Consider the following 23,615-nt stretch of genomic DNA (forward strand, 5'->3'; position numbering starts at 1 on the left):
GCTTTTTAATGAAGCAAGAAACTAAAAAATCAAAGTTTTATTTACCTTTATGTTCATGACACAAATAGAGTAAGGGAAACTGCCAGATCTTTTATTTACTTCAAATAACTAATGATTTGCCTGCCCTTTCGAAGGACAACATTTCTTTTTTGGCTGCTTTTATCTAATTTCTTAGTCATATTTTGGAATTAGTCTCCATGTCACATTAAATTTATGTAATCCAACTTTCCATGAATGAAAACGCCACCTCTTGTTTTAAGTGAAGAAGCTTTATGGCGCTCCTACCTCGGAACCCATGTCTCAGGGCCCTGCCCCATCTCCCTTCTGGGGTCTGGGCCTGGCCAAGGCCAGCAGCACCATCTAAAGTGATATCCCGACCACGTGCAGTGGCTCACACCTGTAATCCCAGCACTCTGGGAGGCCGAGGCGGGCAGATCACCTGAGATCAAGAGTTCGACTTGCAATATTTCATACCTCTCAAAATTTTTGCAAAGATTTAAGAAAAATTATTTTATAATTTCTTGCTTCACAAAACAGCATGGATGACTGCATTAAATAAGCAAGTAAGTCTTGATGTATGGACAGAAAAGCTTGGCAGGGTTTAGGAGATATCTGCTCAGATCAGATGTCTTAGGTCTCCAGGGCTAATACAGGGTTGCCGCTTGGGAATGCAGGGCCCTGAGCAAAATATTTCTTGCAGAGTCGCATCTATATAAAAACTGGAGTCACCCGAAATCAGCATGCCAGCCCTACTCTGGCAACCCAATGTTGTGCAGTCCCATCAAGGAAATACTTCATGGGCAAATGGAAGTGTTCTGCTAGGCAGCCACCCTCCAAAACCAGGGCTCAACCAAAGGGCCCCAGACAATCGCATAGCATGAAGGCCAGAGCTCCTCATGTGGTCAACCCCACATTGGGTAGAAGGTCAGAGAGCACCTTGACTAGAAGAAACAGTAACTAAGACCCACTTGGTCCTGATCCACACTTGGGGTGTCACTTTGTTTATTTTTATTTACTATTATTATTATTTTTTGAGACAGGGTCTCACTCTGTTTCGCAGGCTGGAGTGCAGTGGTGTGATCGCGGCTCACTGCAGCCTCCACCTCCCGAGTTCAAGTGATCCTCCCACCTCAGCCTCCCGAGTAGCTGGGATTACAGTTGCATGCCACCACACCCGGCTAATTTTTGTATTTTTAGTAGAGACTGGGTTTCAGTATGTTGGCCAGGCTGGTCTCAAACTCCTGACCTCAGGTGATCCGCTTGCCTTCAGCTTCCCAAAGTGCTGGAATTACAGGTGTAAGCCACCGTGCCCAGGTGGGATGTCACTTTAGATAGTGCTGCTGGCCTTGGCCAGGCCCAGACACCAGGAGGGAGATGGGGCAGGAGCCCCGTAAGAATAGTGCAAGAACATTCACCACAGTGTTATATGCAATAGCAAGAGAAACCGGAAATCCACGGGAAAGGCACCAACCTGAGACTTAGTGAATAAATTAGGGTGCCTTCAAACAGCGAAAGCCCTCACAGCCTGACTTCATCGGGGTGCTCCAGGAGCAACACAGAGGACGAGAAGTCAATGAGACCAACTTCTCCATTTGAGAAGTGAAGGAGGTGCAGGTCAGGAACAGAGCACGACCCATGGAACTGAAGGCAGCCAAGAAAGGGGCAGTTTCAGGTCAGTTATACTGTGGGCGCCTGGGACTTAACCCTGAGGGGAGCCCACATCTCAGTGTTATCCCGCCCTAGGGAAAGGGAGTGGGGGTATTTATCTCCTTGGCTGAGGGCCCTGGTGATGGGTATGGAGTGCCTGCCAACTGTGCCTCCGGGGCTTTGAAAAAAGCCCTGACAGACACAGATGCCAGCAGCTGAAGTCCCCCAGAGCCTGAGCACAGAAACAACAGGTCTGAGGAAGACATGTGGGACCCCAAAAGAACGTGCAAGCTGCCAGCAAAGTCCATCTGTTCAGGCCGACATAGAACATCCTCCCCAAGCTCACGAGGGAGAAACAGAGTGACTGAGCACCCAGGCTATGCGTCAACCTCCTGGGTTTGAAGCCCAGGACCACACTGACTTGCTGTGTGACCTTGGGTATGTTTCTTAACCTCTCTGTACCTTGGCATTTTTATCTGTCAATGGCTTTTGAGCATAAAAAGAATAATGCACGTAATGGTGTTTAGCATAGTGCCTGGCATAACAAATGCTAACTATTGTTATTACATGTTATTATTATAAATGGATAATTGCTAAAGGAGAAAAACAAGCCACAGAATAGTATGTCATATAATCCCACCAGTAGAGAAACAAAAGAACAGACACTTTCCCTAAATAGATGTTTATAAATGAACATTTCTAGGACATAAAAGAAACTGCATGTCTCATAAGTGAAAACAAAAGCCAGGACAATTTTACATTCTATGAGGTTGGTACAAAAGTAATTGTGGTTTTTGCCTTTTAAAAGCAATGGCAAAGACCGCATTTACTTCTTCACCAACCTCATACTTTGTGTACATCTTACCATCAGCAGAAGTGATTTTATAATAAAGATTAATTACCACTTCTTGTTCACCATTAAGTCATTAACTCGACAAACATGATTGACAACCTTTAACATCTGCCTAAATTTTACAAATCAAAACTATATTTTATATGCATTTTCCCTTTTCTTCATGCTCACTCATCATTGTTAAATAGCTACTATTTATTGAGTATCCATATAAATGCTAAAAGCTTAGAATTTTAAAGGAAACTTAAATACATAAATATGTATTATGAAAAAGACAACAATAAAATACAAAGTGTAATTACGTGAGCACAAACCATTTGGGGCATTGTGAGGGTTTATCAACTTACAATAGGTGACTGCACAAATTCTAAACTACATTCTAAAAGTAAAAACAAACAATGACTTCAGAGCACCTTTCTGTCTAATCTGTGTTAGAAATAAGATTAATTAACATAATTTAAAAGCTCCCATGTTTTCTACATATAACATTCAGGAAATAAATGCTTTTTCATTAAGTTTGGGAATTATCTTTTCATCATGCATGCAATTTATACATAAACTTCCCCAAATTATCTTTTGTGAATGCAGTACTTTACAGTAATGTATTATTTAGATACATACCAAAATGCACGCTTGAATATAAAAGGGTAACTGAAAAAGAGACAGCCAATTAACTGACTATAAATCTCTTTAATGTATTTCATTTTAGGCATGCAATACCGAATCCAGTGAGCTAATGGGAAGTTTGCAGAGGGGAAAAAAAGGAGTGGAAATACTTAACACAACAGTAAGAATAATAAAACTCCATTTAGTATAGAAATGTGTGCTGATTTGAGAAAATGCCATATAAAATACTTTATTTTTTTTTTGTTTTTTTTTCTTGAGATGGAGTCTCACTCTTTCTCCCAGGCTGGAGTGCAGTGGTGTGATCTCACCTCACTGCAACCTCTGCCTCCCAGATTCAAGCGATTCTACTGCCTCAGCCTCCCCCGTAGCTGCGACCACAGGCGCGCGCCATCACACCCGTCTAAATTTTGTATTTTTAGTAGAGACTGGGTTTCACTGCATTAGCCAGGCTGATCTCGAACTCCTGACCTCAAGTGATCCTCCTGCCTTGGCCTCCCAAAGTGCTGGGATTACAGGCGTGAGCCACTGCACCCTGCCCATATAAAATACTTCGGGAGGAAAAAAAAAAGTAAAGCAGGGAATGGTTATTTGCATTATTGAAGGATGCTAACCCGTCTCTCTCACCATCTCCTCACTCCTCCCAGCCTGCCACCCTGACCTCCCTGCACCGGATTTCTAGACAAGCTCTGTTCTTTCACAGTGTTTGCACAGGCTGTCCTGTCCCGGGAGCGCCCCCTCTCTGCCTCTGGCTGATTCATCTCTCAAGGCTGCAGTGGAAAGATTCCCCTGATCTCCTGCACCTGTTCTGGAGAAGGAGATGCCTCTCCAAGGTGCCTCTGCAGTAACACTCTCACCCGAGACTATCATATCGTCTTCACTTGTCTGTCCCTCCCAAGCCCACAGCCACCCAACCTCTGCTCCTGGAGGGGAAGGCCGAGTCTAAGTGCCCAAGGTCATGATGGTAAGAAAGGCAGAGAACAACAAACTCTTCATAAAATAATAAGGTAGCCCACTTCTACCCCAAGGCAAGACAAGCGGCCCTCCATATCCCTGGCTCCCGTTCTGAGGACTCAACCGATCCAGATGGAAAATATTTAAAAATCAATAAACAGAAAAGAACAATACAACAAAAATTAAAAAATTTAAAATACAGTATAACAACTGTATACTGTATATAGCATTTACATAGAATTCTAAATAACCTAGAAATGATTTATAGTATTTGGGAGGATGTGCATAGGTTATATGCAGATACTATGCAATTTCGTATCAGGGATGTGAGTATCCATGGATTTTGGTATCCACAGGGGAACTGGAACCAATTCCTCATGGATGCAAAGGGATAAGTGTAAATGCTGTCTTATGTCTCTGAATTGTCATTCCTAGAATGCTGGTTAACAGTAATTATGCAAAATGGCAATGATTCCACAGCAAACTGTGCAGAGTACAACTTCACACCATGAGCAGTGACTCTGAATAACAGGGATGTTGGTGTTTTTTGCTGTTGAGCTATAATGTAGGTGTTGTTATGCCTTTATTTCAACCATATGCAATGGCAAATACTATCCCTACTTTGCAAGTGGAAAAACTAACATAAATTTCTCCTTTTTTACAACTATGAAGACTTTGTGATTTTGTATTTAGTGCGGTTTTTTCGTATTTTAATAAGTATTTTGCTACATGATAAATTTTTAAAGGAAATACATTAAACCTCGAATAACAGAACAAAATCTGTCAGAAAGCTGCTCAACAAAATTTCCCAAACACCAATCTTTGAAATAGTCATTTGTTAGTTCACCTGAGTAAATAATTTATTCACAGCATACGGAGAATAATTCTATTTTCTTTAAATTGTTTCATGTAAAAGAATGGGTCAGTAAAAGAACTTGTGCTTACAGGTAAATATGTAGGCTTACTTTTTCATAAGGTTATAATAGAATTCACTTCAGGACAAATAGACATAAGTAGCAGGCCCATAAAAGACATTTTTATAACTAGAGAATCATTAAATAATCACAGGAATTTTGCATCACTAAAAAAAGTCTTTAAAGAAATATTTCACCCAGTCCTAACCCTGCACTCTCCACCACCAACAATAACCTGCTATAAAACAAGTTGCTGTGCCAGAGTCAGTCTAGCAAAAAGAGAAAAACCACCCAGTGGAATGACTGGCTTTCAGATGCACAGCACCCCTGGGTTTTTTTGGCTACGTGCGCACGCAACTGCCTCTGCAGCTTCGAAGTCAGAAGACAGAGCCGCTGAATCCAGAAATGACAATCAGCTTGACAGCTGAGGAAACTTTGGCATGCCATGTGAAGCCACTAGATCATCTCTTTCTTTCTTTCTTTTGGTTCAAAGGCCGAATTGACACCGTATCATCAAACCTGTTATTTGCGCCTCCCTAGAGCAGCAGTAGGCTCTCGGGCCAGCTGTACAAATAAAGGATGAAGGAGATGAGAGCAGACACAGAACCGCCGGCCTCCCTGTCTTCTGAGGCCAGGGCATTCCTTTAGGATTTTGTCCCTTGTCGGTTGCCTAAGTCTAGAATGTCTCTTGAACAGGGCTAAGATAAAATTACTTTTATTTCATAACAACTTAGTAAAAGAGACCAAAAGATAAGAGGGTATGTACTGTACTTTTTAAAAACCAAAATCTTCAAATCAGCCTTTTTGGCTGGCAATGATCTGGTTGCCCCAGGGACCAAAACATATGGAGAATGACAAAAATCTAAGAAATCGTTTGTCATTTTGTCAGTAGGAGCACTAGGAGAAACACTACAAATAAACAACTACAAATACAGGTACAGCCACACTTTTTCTGCCGTGACTTCCTGCTCTTTCTCAGCCAGAAGGTATAAATAAATGCAAGGTATAAATCAGTGCAAGGTATAAATAAATGAATAACTGAACAAATGAGAAAGATGCTTTTGTTATACTAATTATACAGATTTTCCAAATCACCCTTGAACTCTTAAGACCATGACGTTTATCATCAAAAATGTCACAGGAAGGGGAAGGAATGTATTTATTAGGCTTGGTTATGGATTATGTGGCTGCCATGCTCCATACCTTACCTTATTTAATGCAACCAGCAACACTGAATAGTGTAGGCTATGATCCCCATATAGATGAAGGAAGGTGTAACTTATTCAGGCTCTCACACCTAGCAAGCTCAGATTCACACTTGGACCAGTCAGTCTCTCACCTAAACCTCTCCTCTTCCCCCTACCTGAGCCTGAGCCTAGCACAATGGAGGGTTCATCCACTAAATCACGCTCATGCCATGCCCGGAGTGACATTTCAATCCCTTCAAGCCTCTTCTTATTTTTACACTTAAAAACAGTCTATCCAGATACACTCAATGTTCTTTTATAAAGTTTCTTTAGGACACAATGTTATTAATTGAATTAACTGAATACCTCTATTTTTTGTGGTTCTCAAATTTAACTTTCTGGTCCTATCCTATATCCCCAACTGTTTTCTAGAAACTTTCTTGCATCCTCTTCCCCTGTTAATTCATCTCACACATTGGGTCAAAGCTGAGCTCAGCCCTCTGCCTCCTTCTTCCCTGTAACTGAAGAGAGTAACTCTGTTCCTGGCATCATGTAAGCTCGCCATCCAGCTGCCAACCTTGTCACCCTCTTTCCCTCATTCTCCATGTCCTTCTCATGACCAAGTCAATCACATCTCGCTTTGAACCAAAACCCAAATCTCATGCTCCCATCTTACCTTCCTCCCACTGCCAAGCACCTGGCCCATGGTCTTGTCATCTCTCGCACGGGTTCCACAAGCACCAATCTCTCACGTCTCCTTAACCCTGATCTTCTCCCCACTGCCCCATGCAAACCGTCAATGAATCTTCTTCAGTCACCCCTTTCCTGGTGTCATTGCTTTCACCAACACCTGCAATGGGGACAATCTCCTTTCCGCACACCCGCCAACCTTATTCCCTGCAGTTTCCACACCCCCACCCTCTGCCCCAATCACACTTGTTTCCATGAGGTCAGAGTAGCCTTTCTTTACCTGTAGCTCAAATTCTGCCATCCCTCCAAAAATATAATAGTCATAACAGTAGCAGTAATAACTGCCACCATGTACGAATCTAGACACAACACAACAGTGTGTTAATACATTCTTCTCATGGAATCCTTACCACCCTGTAAAGCAGAAAGTCATCCCTGTATCTACGACCTCATTCCCAAAGGAGGAAGCTGAGACTCAAAGACATGAGACAAAGGACCTGAGGCTGTTCAGTTCTGATTTCAAGGTTTCTGCTTCCATTTAACTGCAGTCCTCATCAATTTCACTCCCCTCCAAACTACCACATCTACCCTAAAATAATTAATGACTAAATAACGTCATCACCTATTTTTCATTATTGCCTTGCTACTTTGCTTAATATCTGCTTGGGGTGATGTCTTCTAGTATACTTTTTTTTTTTTTTTTTTTTGAGACAGAGTCTCACTCTGTCACCCAGGCTGGAATACAGTGGTGCAATCTCAGCTCACTGCAACCTCTGCCTCCCAGTTCAAGCAATTCTCCTGCCTCAGCCTCCCAAGTAGCTGGGATTACAGGCGGCCACCACCACGCCTGGCTAATTTTTGTATTTTTAGCAGAGATGGCGTTTTGCCATGTTGGCCAGGCTGCTCTCGAACTCCCGACCTCAAGTGATCCGCCCCCCTCGGCCTCCCAAAGTGCTAGGGTTACAGGCATAAGCCACTGCGCCTGGCCTCTGGTACACTTTTTGTAGCCAGGGATTCATGTATGTTTTTATTTCCACCTCAGCATCTTGACCACTGTCTTGCACAGTATAAATTCTAAACATATACTCATGGATTACATGATCAATTAAAACTTCCACAATTAAAATTAACAAATAAATATTCTTTTAAATATATTCATCCTTTTTATGAGTCTCATTATTCTTAATCCATTATTATTATCATTCCTTTCTTTTCTAATGCTTCCCTCCTTTTTAAGGCTTGATTGTAATTCAACCAGTCAGCCACTGGGTGACACTACAACATCACTCACGAATCCTCTGGCAGTGCCTCCAGGAGCCTCCCCTATTGCAGGAAAAAGGCCCGTTAGGTGCCAGGAAGAGTTATCAAAATAAACAACAAAAGGTGTTATCAACAGTAGACGATTCAGAGACTGGACTTCAGTGGCAGAGTGTTTTCTTGTACCTTAAAGTAACCGCACTTGTTCACAATGAAATAGGGGCAACTGAGGGATTTAGCCTGGAGTAACACTCATTCGAGATGTTCACTGTGTTCTTAAGAGGCAGCATGGGGCAGCGGGAAGAACCCTGCACTGAGAACCAGGAGACATGGCTTTGCCACTGAACAACAAGGTCACCCCTTACTCCAGGCCACTCGAGAAGGGTTTTCCCATTTTAAAACATGGCATCTGCATCTTCTGCGGGGCCTAAACAAGGCTAAGGGCTCCTGGTGAGCTCCCTGACAAGCTCTAACCCACTCAACTCTCCCTCCTTCTTGCCTGCCCTGTTCTCCAGCATCCCTGCCCCTTGGCCTTGTCTTGATTTGCTCCCACCTGTGCCTTGTGGCCCCCTCTTCCCCCTGTTTGGAGTCTCCCCCAGAGCTCTTCAGGGCTGCCCTGTCTTCTTGTCACTTTCTCTCCAGCCAAAGCATCCATTTCCAAGGGGTCAACTTCACCCACAGTCAGACAATCCCTCCGTGTCCCTCCCCAACCCAGACCTTTCTTTCTGAGTGCCAGTCACATATCCAACTGACCACAAGCGCTGCAAGTCCAAACCTGGACTCATGATCGCCCCTGAAACGTGCTTCCTGAGGATGCACCACTGTCTGCACAGCAGCTTACACCTCTCCTGGGAGGCCCGCATGCCTCTAACTGCCTGCCCCAACTGCACCAGGTGAGTCTCCTCATTCCTATCAAGTCTGCCTCCCAAATATGTCCACCTCCCATCCACTTCCCTACCCTCCACACTCATCCCCTCGCTAAGCCACCAAGACTTCCCACCTGCATGACTGCAGCAGCCTCGTAACAGGTTTTCCCTAACATTACCTACCTGCCACCAGCCACATTTTCCAAACAGCACCAGATCATCTTATAACATAAATCCAATCTGCTTCTTCCCTTCTTAAAATCTTTCAAAAATTTCTTATTATGCAGGAAAACCTGTCTGCTTTTTTTTTCTTTTTCTTTCTTTCTTTTTTTTTTTTTTTTTAAAGATGGAGTCTCACTCTGTCGCCCAGGCTGGAGTGCAGTGGCATGATCTCGGCCCAGTGCAGCCTCCGCCTCCCAGGTTCAAGCAATTCTCTGCCTCAGCCTCCCCAGTAGCTGGGATTACAGGCACCCGCCACCATGCCCAGCTAATTTTTGTATTTTTTTAGTAGAGACGGGTTTTTGCCATGTTAGCCAGGCTGATCTTGAACTCCTGACCTCATGATCCACCCACCTTGGCCTCCCAAAGTGCTGGGATTACAGGCATGAGCCAACCTACCCTGCCCATCTGCTTTTTAAGCTGCATTGCATGCTGCCAGGTTTCTTACCCACTGTGGTCAAACGTCTCTCTAGTCACGTTTCAGTACCTCAAACATGCCAGCCTGTCTCCTTCCCACTTCAGGGCTCGAGCGGAGGCTGTTCCCCTTGTCTGAACACTTGTAGGGAGCTGAATGGCACCACAAAATAAGATACGACGTGTCTTAAGCCCAGAGCCTGTGACTATTGCCTTAGACGGCAAAAGACCTGATAAAGTGAAGGTTCTTGAGATGAAGAGTTTCTCCTGGGTGATTTAGGTGGGCCCTAAATGCTACCACATGCACCTTTATAAGGAGGACGCAGAGGGAGATTGATGTGGACACATAGAGGAGCAGGCGATGTGAAGACAGAGGCACAGACTGGAGTGAGGCCGCTACGAACCAAGGAATGCCAAGGACTGCTGACACCACAAGGAGTGGAAGGAGGCAAGGAGCAGGTTCTCCCCCAGAGCCGTGGAGGGAGTCTGGCAGTGCCAGCAGCTTGCTTTTGGACTTCTGGCCTCTAGAGAATACATTTCTGTTGTATTAAGCCACCATGTATATGGTCATTTGTTACACAGCCATAGAAACTGACAGAAGGCTTCTCCTTCAGACTGTGGCTAGGAGAGTTCTAATTCCACCCGGTTCAAGCTCAAGTGCTAACCCACAGCTCCCTGTGCCCTGACCCCCATATGCTCCCATGCAAAGCAAGCCAGGGCACCAAATTGTCCACCTGGGGAGGGAGCAAGGATTTTTGTCTCATCTTTTCCCTGACGTGACTTGAGCACCTCAAACAGTGCCTGGCGCTCCTCAGGCAGCCAGAAATAGTGGCCGGAGGGGAGTCTTGTCTGTCTCTCGGTTTGGCTCTGAGCTCCAGGCTGCAGGGACTTTCTTCTTTACGACTGAGGCCTCCATGGCCTGGTTGGATGCCTGGCATGTGGCAAGTGCTCAATGGTTACTTGCCGAATGAATGGAAAGCTATTATTATTGGTATTATTATTCATTGCCGTTAAGATTGTGTGATAGAGGACGAGTGCAGTGGCTCATGCCTGTAATCCCAGCACTTTGGGAGGCCGAGATGGGCAGATCTCTTGAGGCCAGGAATTCAAGACCAGCCTAGTCAACATGGTGAAATCCCGGCTCTACTAAAAATACAAAAATTAGCCGGGCATGGTGGTGTGTGCCTGTAATCCCAGCTACTTGGGAGGCTGAGGCAGGAGAATCGCTTGAACGCAGGAGGTGGAAGTTGCAGTGAGCCAAGATTGCACCACTGCACTCCAGCCTGGCGACAGAGCAAGACTCTGTCTAAAAAACAAAAAATAAACAAAAAAAAGATTGTGTTACAAAGAAATAAGCACCTTGGAGACAGCTGTTTGTGGATTTCTTGGCAAATTATTGAATATGGTTGTTTGAAAGGAGAAATTTGCTTTTATTTCCTAAAACCATTATAATTCCTCATCTTAGCTAATTAGTCAGACGTTACATTTGTACTGAAGAGGTATTCTTATACTAAGTGCTTTCTATTTTCCTATATAGTAGATTATTTCCCCCAAACTGTGCCCTGCTTTTGAGTGCACCTGTATCGCTAGCCCTTATTTCTTGCCAATAACAAGTTCAGTGTGGCCGTGCATTTGCTGAGCTCTGCACCCAGCCTGGCCTGGGTCATGCTGGGTCACACAGTTTGGCAGTTGTTGCTGTGGAATTGAACTCCACATGAGGAGACCAAAGGCCCTGTTGCAAATCACTGACAAGTTAATGAGGTGACTGACCAGGGCAGATGTGCCCAAACCTGCCTTCAGACCCAAACCACAACTAGGATTCCCAGGGGAGAGTCTTGTTATGTTAGCTCTATACGTAGACTCGGTCTGTTTGGAAAATAGGTAATACATTCTACAGTGTAGTAGGCAGATAAAAGCTTCTTTTCTCTCTTTTCTCATGCACGGATGCTGGATTTAAAGAGATATTTCTCAGCCTACTGAAATGATGTTAGTTAGTTGGAGTTATTTTCTCATGTAGACATCAGCTGCTGCTGCTACTTCTACCACTATGATTTATTAATAGGCCAAATAGTATTAAATGATAGGCAGGGATCCTTCCTTTACTCTCTAGGCCTCCCAAACCCTGTCCAGAAATCCTTACTCAAGGCCAGGCGTGGTGGCTCACGCCTGTAATCCCAGCGGTTTGGGACGCTGAGGTTGGCAGATCACCTGAGGTCAGGAGTTTGAGACCAGCCTGGCCAACATGGCAAAATCCCATCTCTACTAAAAATACAAACATTAGCCAAGTGCGGTGGGGGTGCCTGTAATCCCAGCTACTCGGGAGGCTGAGGCAGGAGAATTGCTTGAACCCAGGAGGCAGAGGTTGCAGTGAGCCGAGATAGCGCCACGACACTCCAGCCTGAATGAGAGAGACTCCATCTCAAAAAAGAAAAAAAAAAAGAAAAAGAATTTTAAAAAGAAAGAAATCCTTACTCAAGCCTACACAGATCATCCTATAGCTGAAGATTCAGCCTTTAACTTTTGCAAGTTTTCTATTCTTCAGAAATCAAGGTTCCTGTTCTTGACATGGGGGGACATTTTAACAAGCTAAGCCCAAATTATAAACTGGAAGCTGGTGGGCTGAATTTTACTGGGGAGTGTGTTAATTGCTAGGCACTGGGTTTTTTTAAAATTCTGAATTCTGATGCCTTTAAATGACAAATGCACCGTCCAGCTCCTAGTAGCCCCGTCCTGAGCACCTCCTCTCCCCATTACCACATTCAGGTCAGCAGCTATTCCCCAAGGACATCTGAGTCTGCCATCTCTGACAGGGACTTCATTTACCAGGGAATTCTCCAGTAGTGACAAAATGAGCCAGAGAGTTCTTGGAGGAGGAAGATATAGCAAGAAGAACAAAAAAAGCAAACCCAACAAGCTCAGGGGTTGAAAGACCACCTTTGCCAACTTCTAATTGTCACTGGAACTTGTTTACATCAAAATGGAACACAATTGACTTAAGTGAACTTTGGGGACATAAAAATTATTGTTCTGAACCATGTATCAGGCTACAGGTAGAAAATGTCCTAAAACACAGCTGTGTGAGTGGTAATGAGACTGAATTCTAGAACTTTGAGTGCAAGTAATTCAATGAAATGAAAAGTGTTAACAGTAATTAAACTTTCCCAAGTAAATTCCATTTTTATCATGGAATGCAAGCTCTTAGGAGTCTAAGGGATGAGTGAATGAGATCGCAGGGAAAATACTTGCAGTTTTTTAGTGATTTGAAATTCTCAGAAGAAAGAATGACTCACTCATGTTTGATTTTGGTTTTCAAACCAAAAAGACTAAGACAATTCTTGACCTTTACGTCATTTGACCTCCGTGTTTGTAAAACCACCACATCATAAGGTTTTGTTAATTTCGCAATTGTTATACTCCCTTGAATAGAAAACAATATGTGGACAGTGTCTTTATTATCATCCTTGTTACTAAAGTATAACTTATAAAAGGTCCTCATGCTAATTTGTAAGGATATGTAATTTTCCCTGCAAGGAGCCCACCAGTAAACACAGAGAGCTTCCTCCCTTGAAACTGATAAGGAATAATAGAAAATCCTGCCTGATATACCTCATTCACACCCTTAAAGATGGGCCATAGTGAGGTTCACGGAAATGTTAGGGCCTGGTCACAAGTCATTTGGGAAGCCAAGTAAATAGCTGTCATATGTGAAAACCCACGCCCCATATCACAGAACCATGGGCTGCTAGAGCCGAGGGGACCAACCAGCCCCCTCTAGGACAAATTCTCACATCCCAGGTGAGGGCTCTGAACCTGCGAAAGATCAAGGAGGTAAGCTCCAGTCTCCTCCCCTCAGCCTGGAGCTCTTCCCAGGGTGCCATTGTACCTTAAAATGTCCAAGAGCTGCAACCCTCTTATTTGTTGCTGCTGCTCAAAGTGCTTATTTCTGACCCTACCTGAAATTCACAAGGGAATTTGAACTATGTGAGATTACTCATTTCATAACAGGCTTAAATGCTAGTGTGTGGGGAGAAAGTCTAGGGTTGGGGAAGAGACTCCCCACTAATTCTGTCCCCCTCTTCTCTTGGGTATGGGAGATCTCCCTACAGAGCCCCTGCATGCTGGCCTGACCACCAGCTCAGCTCCCAAATCCTGTCCAGGCTGGAATCTATTTTTTTTTCTTTTGAGACAGAGTTTTACTCTTGTCACCCAGGCTGAAGTGCCATGGCGAAATCTCAGCTCACTGCAACCTCCGCCTCATGGGTTCAAGCAATTCTCCTGCCTCAGCCTTCCAGGTAGCTGGGATTACAGGCGCCCGCCACCATGCCTGGCTAATTTTTTGTATTTTTAGTAGAAGTAGGGTTTCACCATGTTGGCCAGGCTGGTCTGGAACTCCTGACCTCAGGTGATCCGCCCACCTCAGCCTCCCAGGGTGCTAGGGTTACAGGCGTGAACCACCATGCCTGGCCCCTGAATTTTAGTTTCTTAATTTATGTGTATTAACTGCCTGTTGTGTGCTATCTACTGTGATAATCTCAAAGTACAAAAAATGACCCCCAGTTTACAAAGGGGAGAAGTGAAAGTAGGCAAACTATATTTCAAGGGTGTCCACAGTGGGTCAGGAATCAGGATCAATGTTTTACTTGTGTTCCCATGACCACATTCAAGAAGTGTATGCTTGCAATCTAATCAATAAAGTCGGGCACATTCATACTCAAATCCAGCCAGAGCTACAGAGCAGGGCAGGACAAGTACAGCAAGAGAGAAGCAGGTAAGCAGCCTGCTAGGGGGCTCTGGCAGGGAGACATCGACACTGACTGTGATGAGCAGAAAGGCCTTGTGGTTTGGCATCTCCACTGAGCTCCTTTGAGAAGAACAGGAAAGACAGAGGCAGAGTGCAAGTTGGAAGGCGTTCAGAAAAGGGCAGAGAAGTGGAAATATTCAGATTATCTTCAAGAGTGAATGAGTGGCCCAACTGCTGCAGCTGGAAAGGGTCAAAGGGGCAGTAATGGGGATTACAGATGAAAACTCATGCTGGGGCTAGACTGTGAGCCTCCAGCAGTACGGTGATGGGGCTGGACTTCATTCTGTAGACATCAAAGGAGGCCCCCCTTGATTCTCCACCTTAGATTGTTCCATCTCCACCTCTAACTCTAGCTCTCCTCTCCAGTTAAATTGCGAACCATGGTCGTTCCTCAGCACAGAACCAGCCTTGCCTGTCAATGATTGCTTTAGACATAGCAGTTTTGATGTGGGGTTTGATGAAACTACTACCTACTACTACCTACTGCCACTACGGGCATTAATCTGTAAGAGAGGAACACTTTCCTTCTTAGGAATAGCCCGCTATGCCACTTGAGGGCTGTGCAGCCTCAGGCAGATCCCTCAAGCCTCAGGACTATCCTATTCTGATAGTCCCCCGTGAGCTGTCACTGCAGCTCAGAAGGTTGGCCGGCTGCTGAGGACTTGACAGTGCTGCTTTCCGAAACCACCTTCTGTTACGCACAAGCCACACTCCCAAATCCTCGCTGGAAGATGTCACAGCGACTTGCAGCCTTCCCATGGAAAACCCATTCATCTCAGGAAGACCAGAGGCTCCCTGTTGTGGCACACACAGCTCTCCTTGACCACGCAGACACAGAGACACACACAACAGAGTGCCGCTCAGGACCGGGAGCCTTCCCTATCCAGAGACTGCTTAGAGGGTGGAAAGTACACCATCTACACATGCAATGCCTTGTGCTTGTTTAACAGCCCAAGGACATGGAAGAGAAGGACCAATGGGGGTACGTGCAAGGAAACCCAGGCTTGGTCAGAGTCAAGTGGCAACCCGAGTTTACAAAGTGATGCTACAACCCAGCAGTTGGTACCTTTGTGTAATGATCTTTCCACAATCATGGAGCAAATGCTGGGGTGGAAGCCAGACACCTGGGTGTGATTCCTGGCTCTCCCGCATCCTAGCAAGTTATTTAGAACTGTTGGGAATTTAGTTTCCTTGCTCTGAAAGGTGGAAATAATAATACTTGCATCACAGAGCAGAGGTGAGATTAGAACAGGGCTTCTCAATCTTGGCACAGTTGGCATTTGGGATGGATAATTCTTTGGTGTGGGGACTGTCCTGTGCATTGTAAGATGTTGAACAGCACTTCTGGTCTCTACTTGCTGGAAACCAGTAGCATCCCCTTTTCTGCTAAAACAACTCTCAGCCTCATTTACATTGGGAGATCCGCTGAGGTGCCTTTATCAAAGCAACTGGTCCTCTTTGTTTTGGGGTCGGCTCATCTCTTTCTTGCCACAGGGCTGATCAGATCTATTTATCTTGGTCCTGAAGCTCAAAGTCATAAAATTTAGAGGCACTGAGGTTTTTTTTCCTTTTTGCATTTGTACAATCTTGGTATATTTACATTAATAACCTCACAAAAAAGCCAGGCTTTTTTTCTATATAATGTGCACATTTACACAAAAAAGCCAAGGACTTTGTTTTCTTGAAGCTTCACTTTTAAAATTATATTATGAAAGTGGCTCAAGACCGGCTGCACACAGTGGCTCATGCCTGTAATCCCAGGACTTTGGGAAGCCAAGGAGGGAGGATCACTTGAAGCCAGGAGTTTGAGACCAGCCTGAGAAACACAGCAAGACTCCACCTCTACAAATAATAATAATAATAATAATAATAATAATAATAATAATTAGCCTAGTGTAGTGGCATGTACCTGTAGGCCCAGCCACTTGGGAGGTGGAGGTGGGAGGCTCACTTGAGCCCAAGAGTTTGAGGCTGCAGTGAGCCAAGATCATGCCATTGCACTCCAGTCTGGGTGACAGAGTGAGACCCTGTCTAAAAAAGAAAAAGAATAGAAAAGAAAAAGCTCTCTGGCCTGGTGCAGTGGTTCACGCCTATAATCCCAGCACTTTGGGAGGCCAAGGCTGGCGGATCATGAGGTCAGGAGATCGAGACCATCCTGGCTAACACAGTGAAATCCCGTCTCTACTAAAAATACAAAAAATGAGCCGGGCATGGTGGCGGGCGCCTGTAGTCCCAGCTACTGAGGAGGCTGAGGCAGGAGAATGGCGTGAACCTAAGAGGCGGAGCTTGCAGTGAGCCGAGATCGCGCCACTGCACGCCAGCCTGGGTGACAGAGCGAGAATCTGTCTCAAAACAAAAAAAAAAAGAAAAAGCTCAAGATAAATTCTGATGAACAAAATTTTTGATGTACTGAAGAAGGAACAAAGCAGTTTAAGCATCAGTGGATTTGTCATAACTTATGCTCAATAAGGTAGCTGCTCCCAGTAAAATAGGCCAACAAAGGAACCCATTGCACACCTGCTGTGTAAAGATGAAGCAATACCATGAGAGAAATATGTTGTCCCTTCTCTTGTGGGTAGTGTTTTGTGTCCTTGTAGATTCCTCTTTACTGTACTGTGCTTTTTGAATGTCATGCACAGCCCCCTACGATTGACTTGAACACTGTTACAGACTGAATGTTTGTGGCCCCCAAAATTCATATGTTGAAATTCTAACCCCCAAGGTGATAGTAGGAGGAGATGGGGTCTTTGGGAGGTAATTAATCAGAGCAGAGTCATCATGAATTGGATGAATGCCCATATAAATGGGACCCCAGAGGGCTCTTTCTCTCCACCATATGAGGATACAGTGAGAAGACACCATCTGCACACCAGGAAGCAGGCCTTCAGCAAGACCCTGGATCTGCTGGCACCTTGTTCTTGGGGTTCCCACCCTCCTGGACTGTGAGAAATAAATTTCTCATAAGCCACCCAGTCTATGGTATTGTGTTACAGCAGCGAGAATGGATGAGGACACATTTCAAAAGAATCATTGATCTGACTCAAAAATTGTCCCAAATTTCTATACCACACTCCTTTCTTGTGAGATTGTGGGAGTAATTGTAATTAGAGAATTGTTTGATCTAATACTTTATCACAAATGAATTAGTGGGCTGCTGTCAGAACATGGGGGAGACATTAACAAATGTTCAAGAGACCTGACAGACAGTAACCAAAGAGGTTCTTGGCTTTGCAGAACAGAGAATCTAGCGTGGTCATCAACGCGACCGTTCTGGGTGGACTTGAGCAAGACACTAACTTTCCTGGGCTTCAGTCTCCTGCACTGCAAACATGGTATCCTAAGAAGGTTCTTATGAGAAGTCAATGAGCAGAAGCATTTTGAACTCATAGAACAGTGCCTGGCACACAACAAGCATACAAAAAATATAGCTATCACTTCATTAGAACACTGTGCCACTTGTTTCAATAGTGACAATCCAAGAAAGAGTCCTATGGTCAACTGTCTGGAAAGACCAAACAAACTTGGATTTTTTTCTACCAACTTCAGTACCTCTCAGAGCCTTTAAAATGCCATATTTCAGGATGGTGACCCAGTAATTACCATTTCACACCAGGACCCTTCCTCCACAGGACAATTCACAAGACTAGTGTCATATAAAACAATGGGTGAATCGCAGTTTCCTAGACTGTCTTCTAAGCCTGGACTGTCTAATATAGTTGAGATTGCTATTAGAATGTGAAAAACATCGGCTGTGAAATACATAAACATTATCGAGGACTAAAATTTGCCAAGAATCTGGGATTACTTTATATTAAATATTCACAAGTTCTCAAAATTCAGGAATGCTGCCCATGTTGGTTTTTACATCACTTACCCGAGACCCCTTTTCAGGAACACAGTGGCAAACAGAGCAATCTCTTCCTCCGCAAGGACCAACGTATTTCTTTCCACTCTGGAAAGTGAAGCATCTTATTTAGTATACCAGTACTCATCGTTTAACTACGTGCATAACACATACATTATAACAAACGCTCTTGGTTTACCTTTGACTCCATGAGAAGAAAAGACTAATCATGACATATAAAAAGATGAAGAACTTACACAGTAGCTTAATAATAAGGAGGGTTGATTATATGAGCAAGAAGCTTCCAAAACTGAGGATGCTGAAGGAAAATAAGTATCCTTCTAAAGTCGTTTGGCTTTAACTGGAATCTTCTGCAGTTTCTGCCTTTCGGTAAGACTTAATTTATTAAGTTGTGAACAGTCTTAGAGTGTAAACTATGTGGTTAGGCAATCCATGCATAGACAGTGGAGTCTAGTTTAAATGAAAAGCTTGTTTTTTTTTCAGGGCCTGTTTTGCTTTATCTTCAAGATCAGCTACAGTGTATCTCCTCCCTCATCAAACTGTCCTTCCTAGGACAATTCTTCTGTCCCATCCTTGGGCTTAAAATTAAAATTGTTGTTCCTACAATTTGCTGAGACTCCAAGATGGTTTCTCTAATGTGTTCCTCAAACAGAAACTCCTGGACTTGAATAATTTGGACCTTTTCCCCACTGTTAGCAAACTTTCCAACACTGTCTTAGAGCATCACACACACACACACACACAGACACACACACACACACACACACACACACGCCCTTTGGGAAGAATCAGCTCCTTGTTCTCATGAATCCTAATCACCTATATCCAGAGTCATCATCCACTTCCATATAAAAGCATAGTCCCAGAGTACTATTTCCATAAGCAGATCCCTTAACAGCAATCACCATGATGCGCCTGCAATGAACATGAGCACTGAGCGTGCATTCCCAGGCTGGGCCTGCCAGTGGGGAGGGAGTGGTGGTTTAGGCCCCTGTGTAGTGGACAAATCACCTCTAGGTGCTAGGACCCAAGGGCATGGATAGGAATATCAAGAAAGCATCAGAGAAAAGGTTTGCCTGGCTCATGATCTGGCCTAGCCATCATTGCAACATTTATACATTGGCCGTACAATTTTATGATTGATCAACCTTTTTAAACTTAAGGCTGTAAACTCAAGCCTTTAGACCACTGTATGATGGGAAAACATAAAACAATAAAACTAATATTTATAGTCCCATGGAAGACATATATACATATGTATGTGTGAATGCATATGAATATATATGTGTATATGTGAATATTCATGTATGTATACATATATATGAACAGGTATATGTGTATGGGAGGGAAAAGAGTCTCATCAGCATATATGATTTTTCTTTTCACTCACACAGCTTAGGCTTATTTTTTGGAGAAAAATATGGTCAGACACAATCCAAAAGAAAATATCTTTAAGCATTAATTTTAAAAAGACATCTTTGTAAACAATATTCTCATGGATCATTAAAAGCATACAAGAATTTGAAGCTTGACGAAGAGTCAAGCGATTAGATAGTTTAAGTTTAAAAATGTATTTGAAGTTTCAGAAATATATGCCTCTTGAGTTTTGAGTAATGTTGTTATCTATAAATGCAGAAATATTAAGTTAAACACCCTGATAAGGTTAAAAAAAAAAAATTAAATGCCCGGGCCCAGGTCGGGACAGCATGAAAGCACTTAAAGTAACTAGACTGATACTTGGGTTCATTTAAGGCTGGGCTTCATTACTATGTGTTCGCTGAAATATCAAAACAGCTAGAGGAAAAAAAATAAGGTCAGCTGATTAGATGGCGTGATAATAAGGGCAAGTTTGTTATTATTATTTCTTTGCTTATTTTTGCCAAGCATCACTGAGATGTTTGCAGCAAAACTATGTTTCAGGAAAGAATCACTTTCAAATAGATTAGTAGATTCAAAAAAAAAAAAAACAGGAATAGTCACATATCAAGGTTTGACTTGGATCAGTAAAAGGAAAAACAAGAGGTGATTTTAGCCTCTGCAAAGTTATTCTACGTAAACATTCCCCAATAAATATTTAAAAGAGGAGGGTTAAATTATAGAGGTCTGCACCTCAAAAATAGATCGTATAAATTCATTTTAAAAGATAAACACAATATTTCAGACAATTAAACATTCAAAGTACGAACCACATTCACTGGGAATACATTCACACTCTCGGAAACTAATGTTACTCTTCTTCAAAGAGAAAAAAGGAAAAGTCACTATCTGCCTTATCTCAGATATTGTTAAACATATATTTGTCACATAGAAAAGTTCAAAGGCTGGCTGCGGTGGCTCATTCCTGTAATCCCAGCACTTTGGGAGGGCAAGGCTGGCAGATCACTTGAAGCCAGGAGTTCAAGACCAGCCTGGCCAACATGGTGAAACCCCGTCTCTACTAAAAATAACAAAAAAATTAGCCAGATGTGATGGCACATGCCTGGAATCCCAGCTACTCAGGAGGCTGAGGTGGGAGAATCACTTGAACTGGGAGGCAGAGGTGGCAGTGAGCTGAGATCGTACCACTGCACTCCAGCTTGGGTGACACAGTGAGACCCTGTCTCACACACACACAAAAAAAGTTCAAACAAAGAAGTTATTAATGTCTTATACTTGTAATTCCATCTTCTTTTTTGAAAAATAAATAATATAGACACATAATTTTAAAAATTCAAATGGTGCCAAAGAGTGTAACAGGAAAACAAATGTCCTCTTTCAACACTGGCCCCAAGTTCCCTCCTATACAGGATAATTTTTTTCAAATAGGTGTCTGGGCATTAATAAGCATATTCATACAATGACCTCATTCACACACACACACACGCACACACAGAGGCAGATGAGCACATGGGCACACAGGCACAGATGTGTACAAACACACTTTTGGTGATTTGGACTTGTTTTATTTTTATCTAAATGTTGGATTGCTCTATATTTTGCTGTTTTCACATAATTGAAAGTCTTCAAAATCATTCCAAAGTAATACATATGCCTATCCATCAGACCACGTACCCATACTTTGTTTAACCAGTTGTTGTTGAAGGAAATTTAGGGAGCTCCCTTCTGTCTATACTGAACACTACCCTGAAATTAGTACTCTTGGGCATATTTATCTGTATGCATGAATCAGAATAAACACGTATGACAAATTCCAAAAAGACACATTCCTGTGTCAATAGGTACGTGCATTCAAAATCCGGATGGGTAATACCAAATCGCTTCCCACAGACATTGCATCGATTTGTATTGCTACCTTTAAAAACCAACGATAGTATGGCCACTCCCTGTGTGAAATCTCTAGACTCTCTGCACACCACAAGCTGGTAGAAGTCCTGGGATAGAAAAATCTTTGATTCAGAAATTATATTTACTTGTATGCAATATTTTAAAAAAAGTAAAATCTAGGACTCTGCAGACTTTTATAACAGGAAAAAGAATATAACACAAAAATAAACTTTTAAAAATCAGGTAAGAGAAATAGAAAAAATACACATGTATATATCATATTATTGTTTCCACTCATTATTTCAGGTGATGCTCTCAAATGCATGTCAACAAAGTCGGGCAAGTCTTATCATCCCTACTCAATACAGGAGATAACTGAGTCTTATATAAGTTAAGAAATGAATCTTTGGCAGAGCCAAGAACCACTGGCTCCTCATTCTTTCACCCAGGTGTTTTCTGCTCCCAACTTGTAGGAAAAGGAGAACAGAAGGTAATTTTGCACTTTGATTCGCTTTGAAAAGACCTACAATAACTTTATTCACTGAAATTGCATTGGGTGAATCCAAGGTGGAGAGTATGAACAGATAGGGATGTGTTCACTAGAGTGATTTAAACCAAGTCAGTTGTCTCAAGATCAACCTGAGTTGCAGGCAGGCCACAATGGGATTTCCCAGACACATCTGAGGGTGAGTTTAATGACTGGGATTCTTCAGTGAGGAAGCAGAAGAAAGATAGCTTATTACAGAATGTTCTGGGCTTATTTTTCTTCTGAGCTAAAATGTTCAAATTATTCTTGTATTTCTTGATTTAATCTTGAAATGGCCCAGCTGCCTCTTGCCTGTCTCCAAAAAAAAAAAAACTTTTAAAGAAAGAGTTATGTTTGTATTAAAATAAAGAAATCCCCAATACCTAGGCAATTCAGAAAGCAGTCTTGACTATACAATATAAAAGAAATCTTAGAGTTTATTTAGTGCTATTCTCCATTTTACAGGTAAGAAAATTGAGTCCCAGAGGGTGATTTCTTTGAAAGTATAACAAAAATTATGCATTCTATAGAGTGAATTTTCACAATGCAACCAGAGCTAGTGAATGTACTTACCCCATATACATATTGTACAGAAAAGAGAATGAGTATAAGTGACCTACAGAAAAACAAAAATGCAGATTAATTTAAACAGTTTCTTTTCATGTGAAACAAATTAAAAAGAAAAAGAGTAAAGGAATTAATTCCAGAAAGCTACTTTTTATTTCTATGAGGCTGCTCCTACTAGCCGACTTGTCATCAGTGACAAGATCCATGCTTTCCTCTCTCTGGCTGCCATCATTGCCTTTCCTCTTTTTAATCAGCCAAGAAGTGTGTGTTGAACCCCTTGTGTGGTCCTCATTGTGCTGGGGACCGTGAGGACCCTCTGAAAGTGAGACCTGGAGGACAGACGAGTGAAAGATGATGATTCTCAGAATGAAAACTGCAGGAGAGAAGGAAGGAGGCAGCTTTGTTCAGACATGCACATTGCCGAGACCAGTGTATCCCATAATGCCATTTAGTGGAAGCAACTAGAAGGAGGCAAGGTGGAAGGAAACCTAACTGGACTGGGAGGATGGTTTGGAGAAAAAAGGAAATAATATGGAATATTTAGGGAAAAGTTATGTAGTCCAGGGCCTTATAAGTGAGGCAGAAATCCAACTGGGGTAACTTCATTATTACAAACAAATTTTAACAGAGGACATATGCAATTTTAAAAGACCACTAAAAGGCCAAGTGCGGTGGCTTAGGCTTGTAATCCCAGAACTTTGGGAGGCCGAGGTGGGCGGATCACCTGAGGTCAGGAGTTTAAGACCAGCCTGGCCAGCATGACGAAACCCCATCTCTACTAAAATACAAAAATTAGCTGGGCTTGGTGGTGCATGCCTGTAACCCCAGCTACTCCGGAGGTTGAGGTAGGAGAATCACTTGAACCCGGAAGGCAGAGATTGCAGTGAGCCGAGATCGTGCCGCTGCACTCCAGCCTGGGTAACAGAGTGAGGCTCTGTCTCAAAACAACAAAACAAAACACCCATTA

General features: G+C 43.0%; 1 protein-coding gene across 1 annotated transcript in view; it reads right to left on the reverse strand.

Annotated features, from left to right (window-relative positions):
* The window catches only part of COL4A4 (collagen type IV alpha 4 chain), a 158,817-nt gene that overhangs the window by 116,441 nt on the left and 18,761 nt on the right, over positions 1-23,615 (reverse strand). The window contains exons 3-4 of the mRNA XM_031008834.3: positions 22,655-22,697; positions 18,301-18,378 (exon numbers count right to left, since the gene is read on the reverse strand). Of these exons, the coding sequence (XP_030864694.2) occupies positions 18,301-18,378; positions 22,655-22,697 (121 nt within the window). The remainder of the gene's footprint in view (positions 1-18,300; positions 18,379-22,654; positions 22,698-23,615) is intronic.

The sequence above is a fragment of the Gorilla gorilla genome, chromosome 11 (genome assembly GCF_029281585.2).
Source record: "Gorilla gorilla gorilla isolate KB3781 chromosome 11, NHGRI_mGorGor1-v2.1_pri, whole genome shotgun sequence".
Lineage (NCBI taxonomy): Eukaryota > Metazoa > Chordata > Mammalia > Primates > Hominidae > Gorilla > Gorilla gorilla.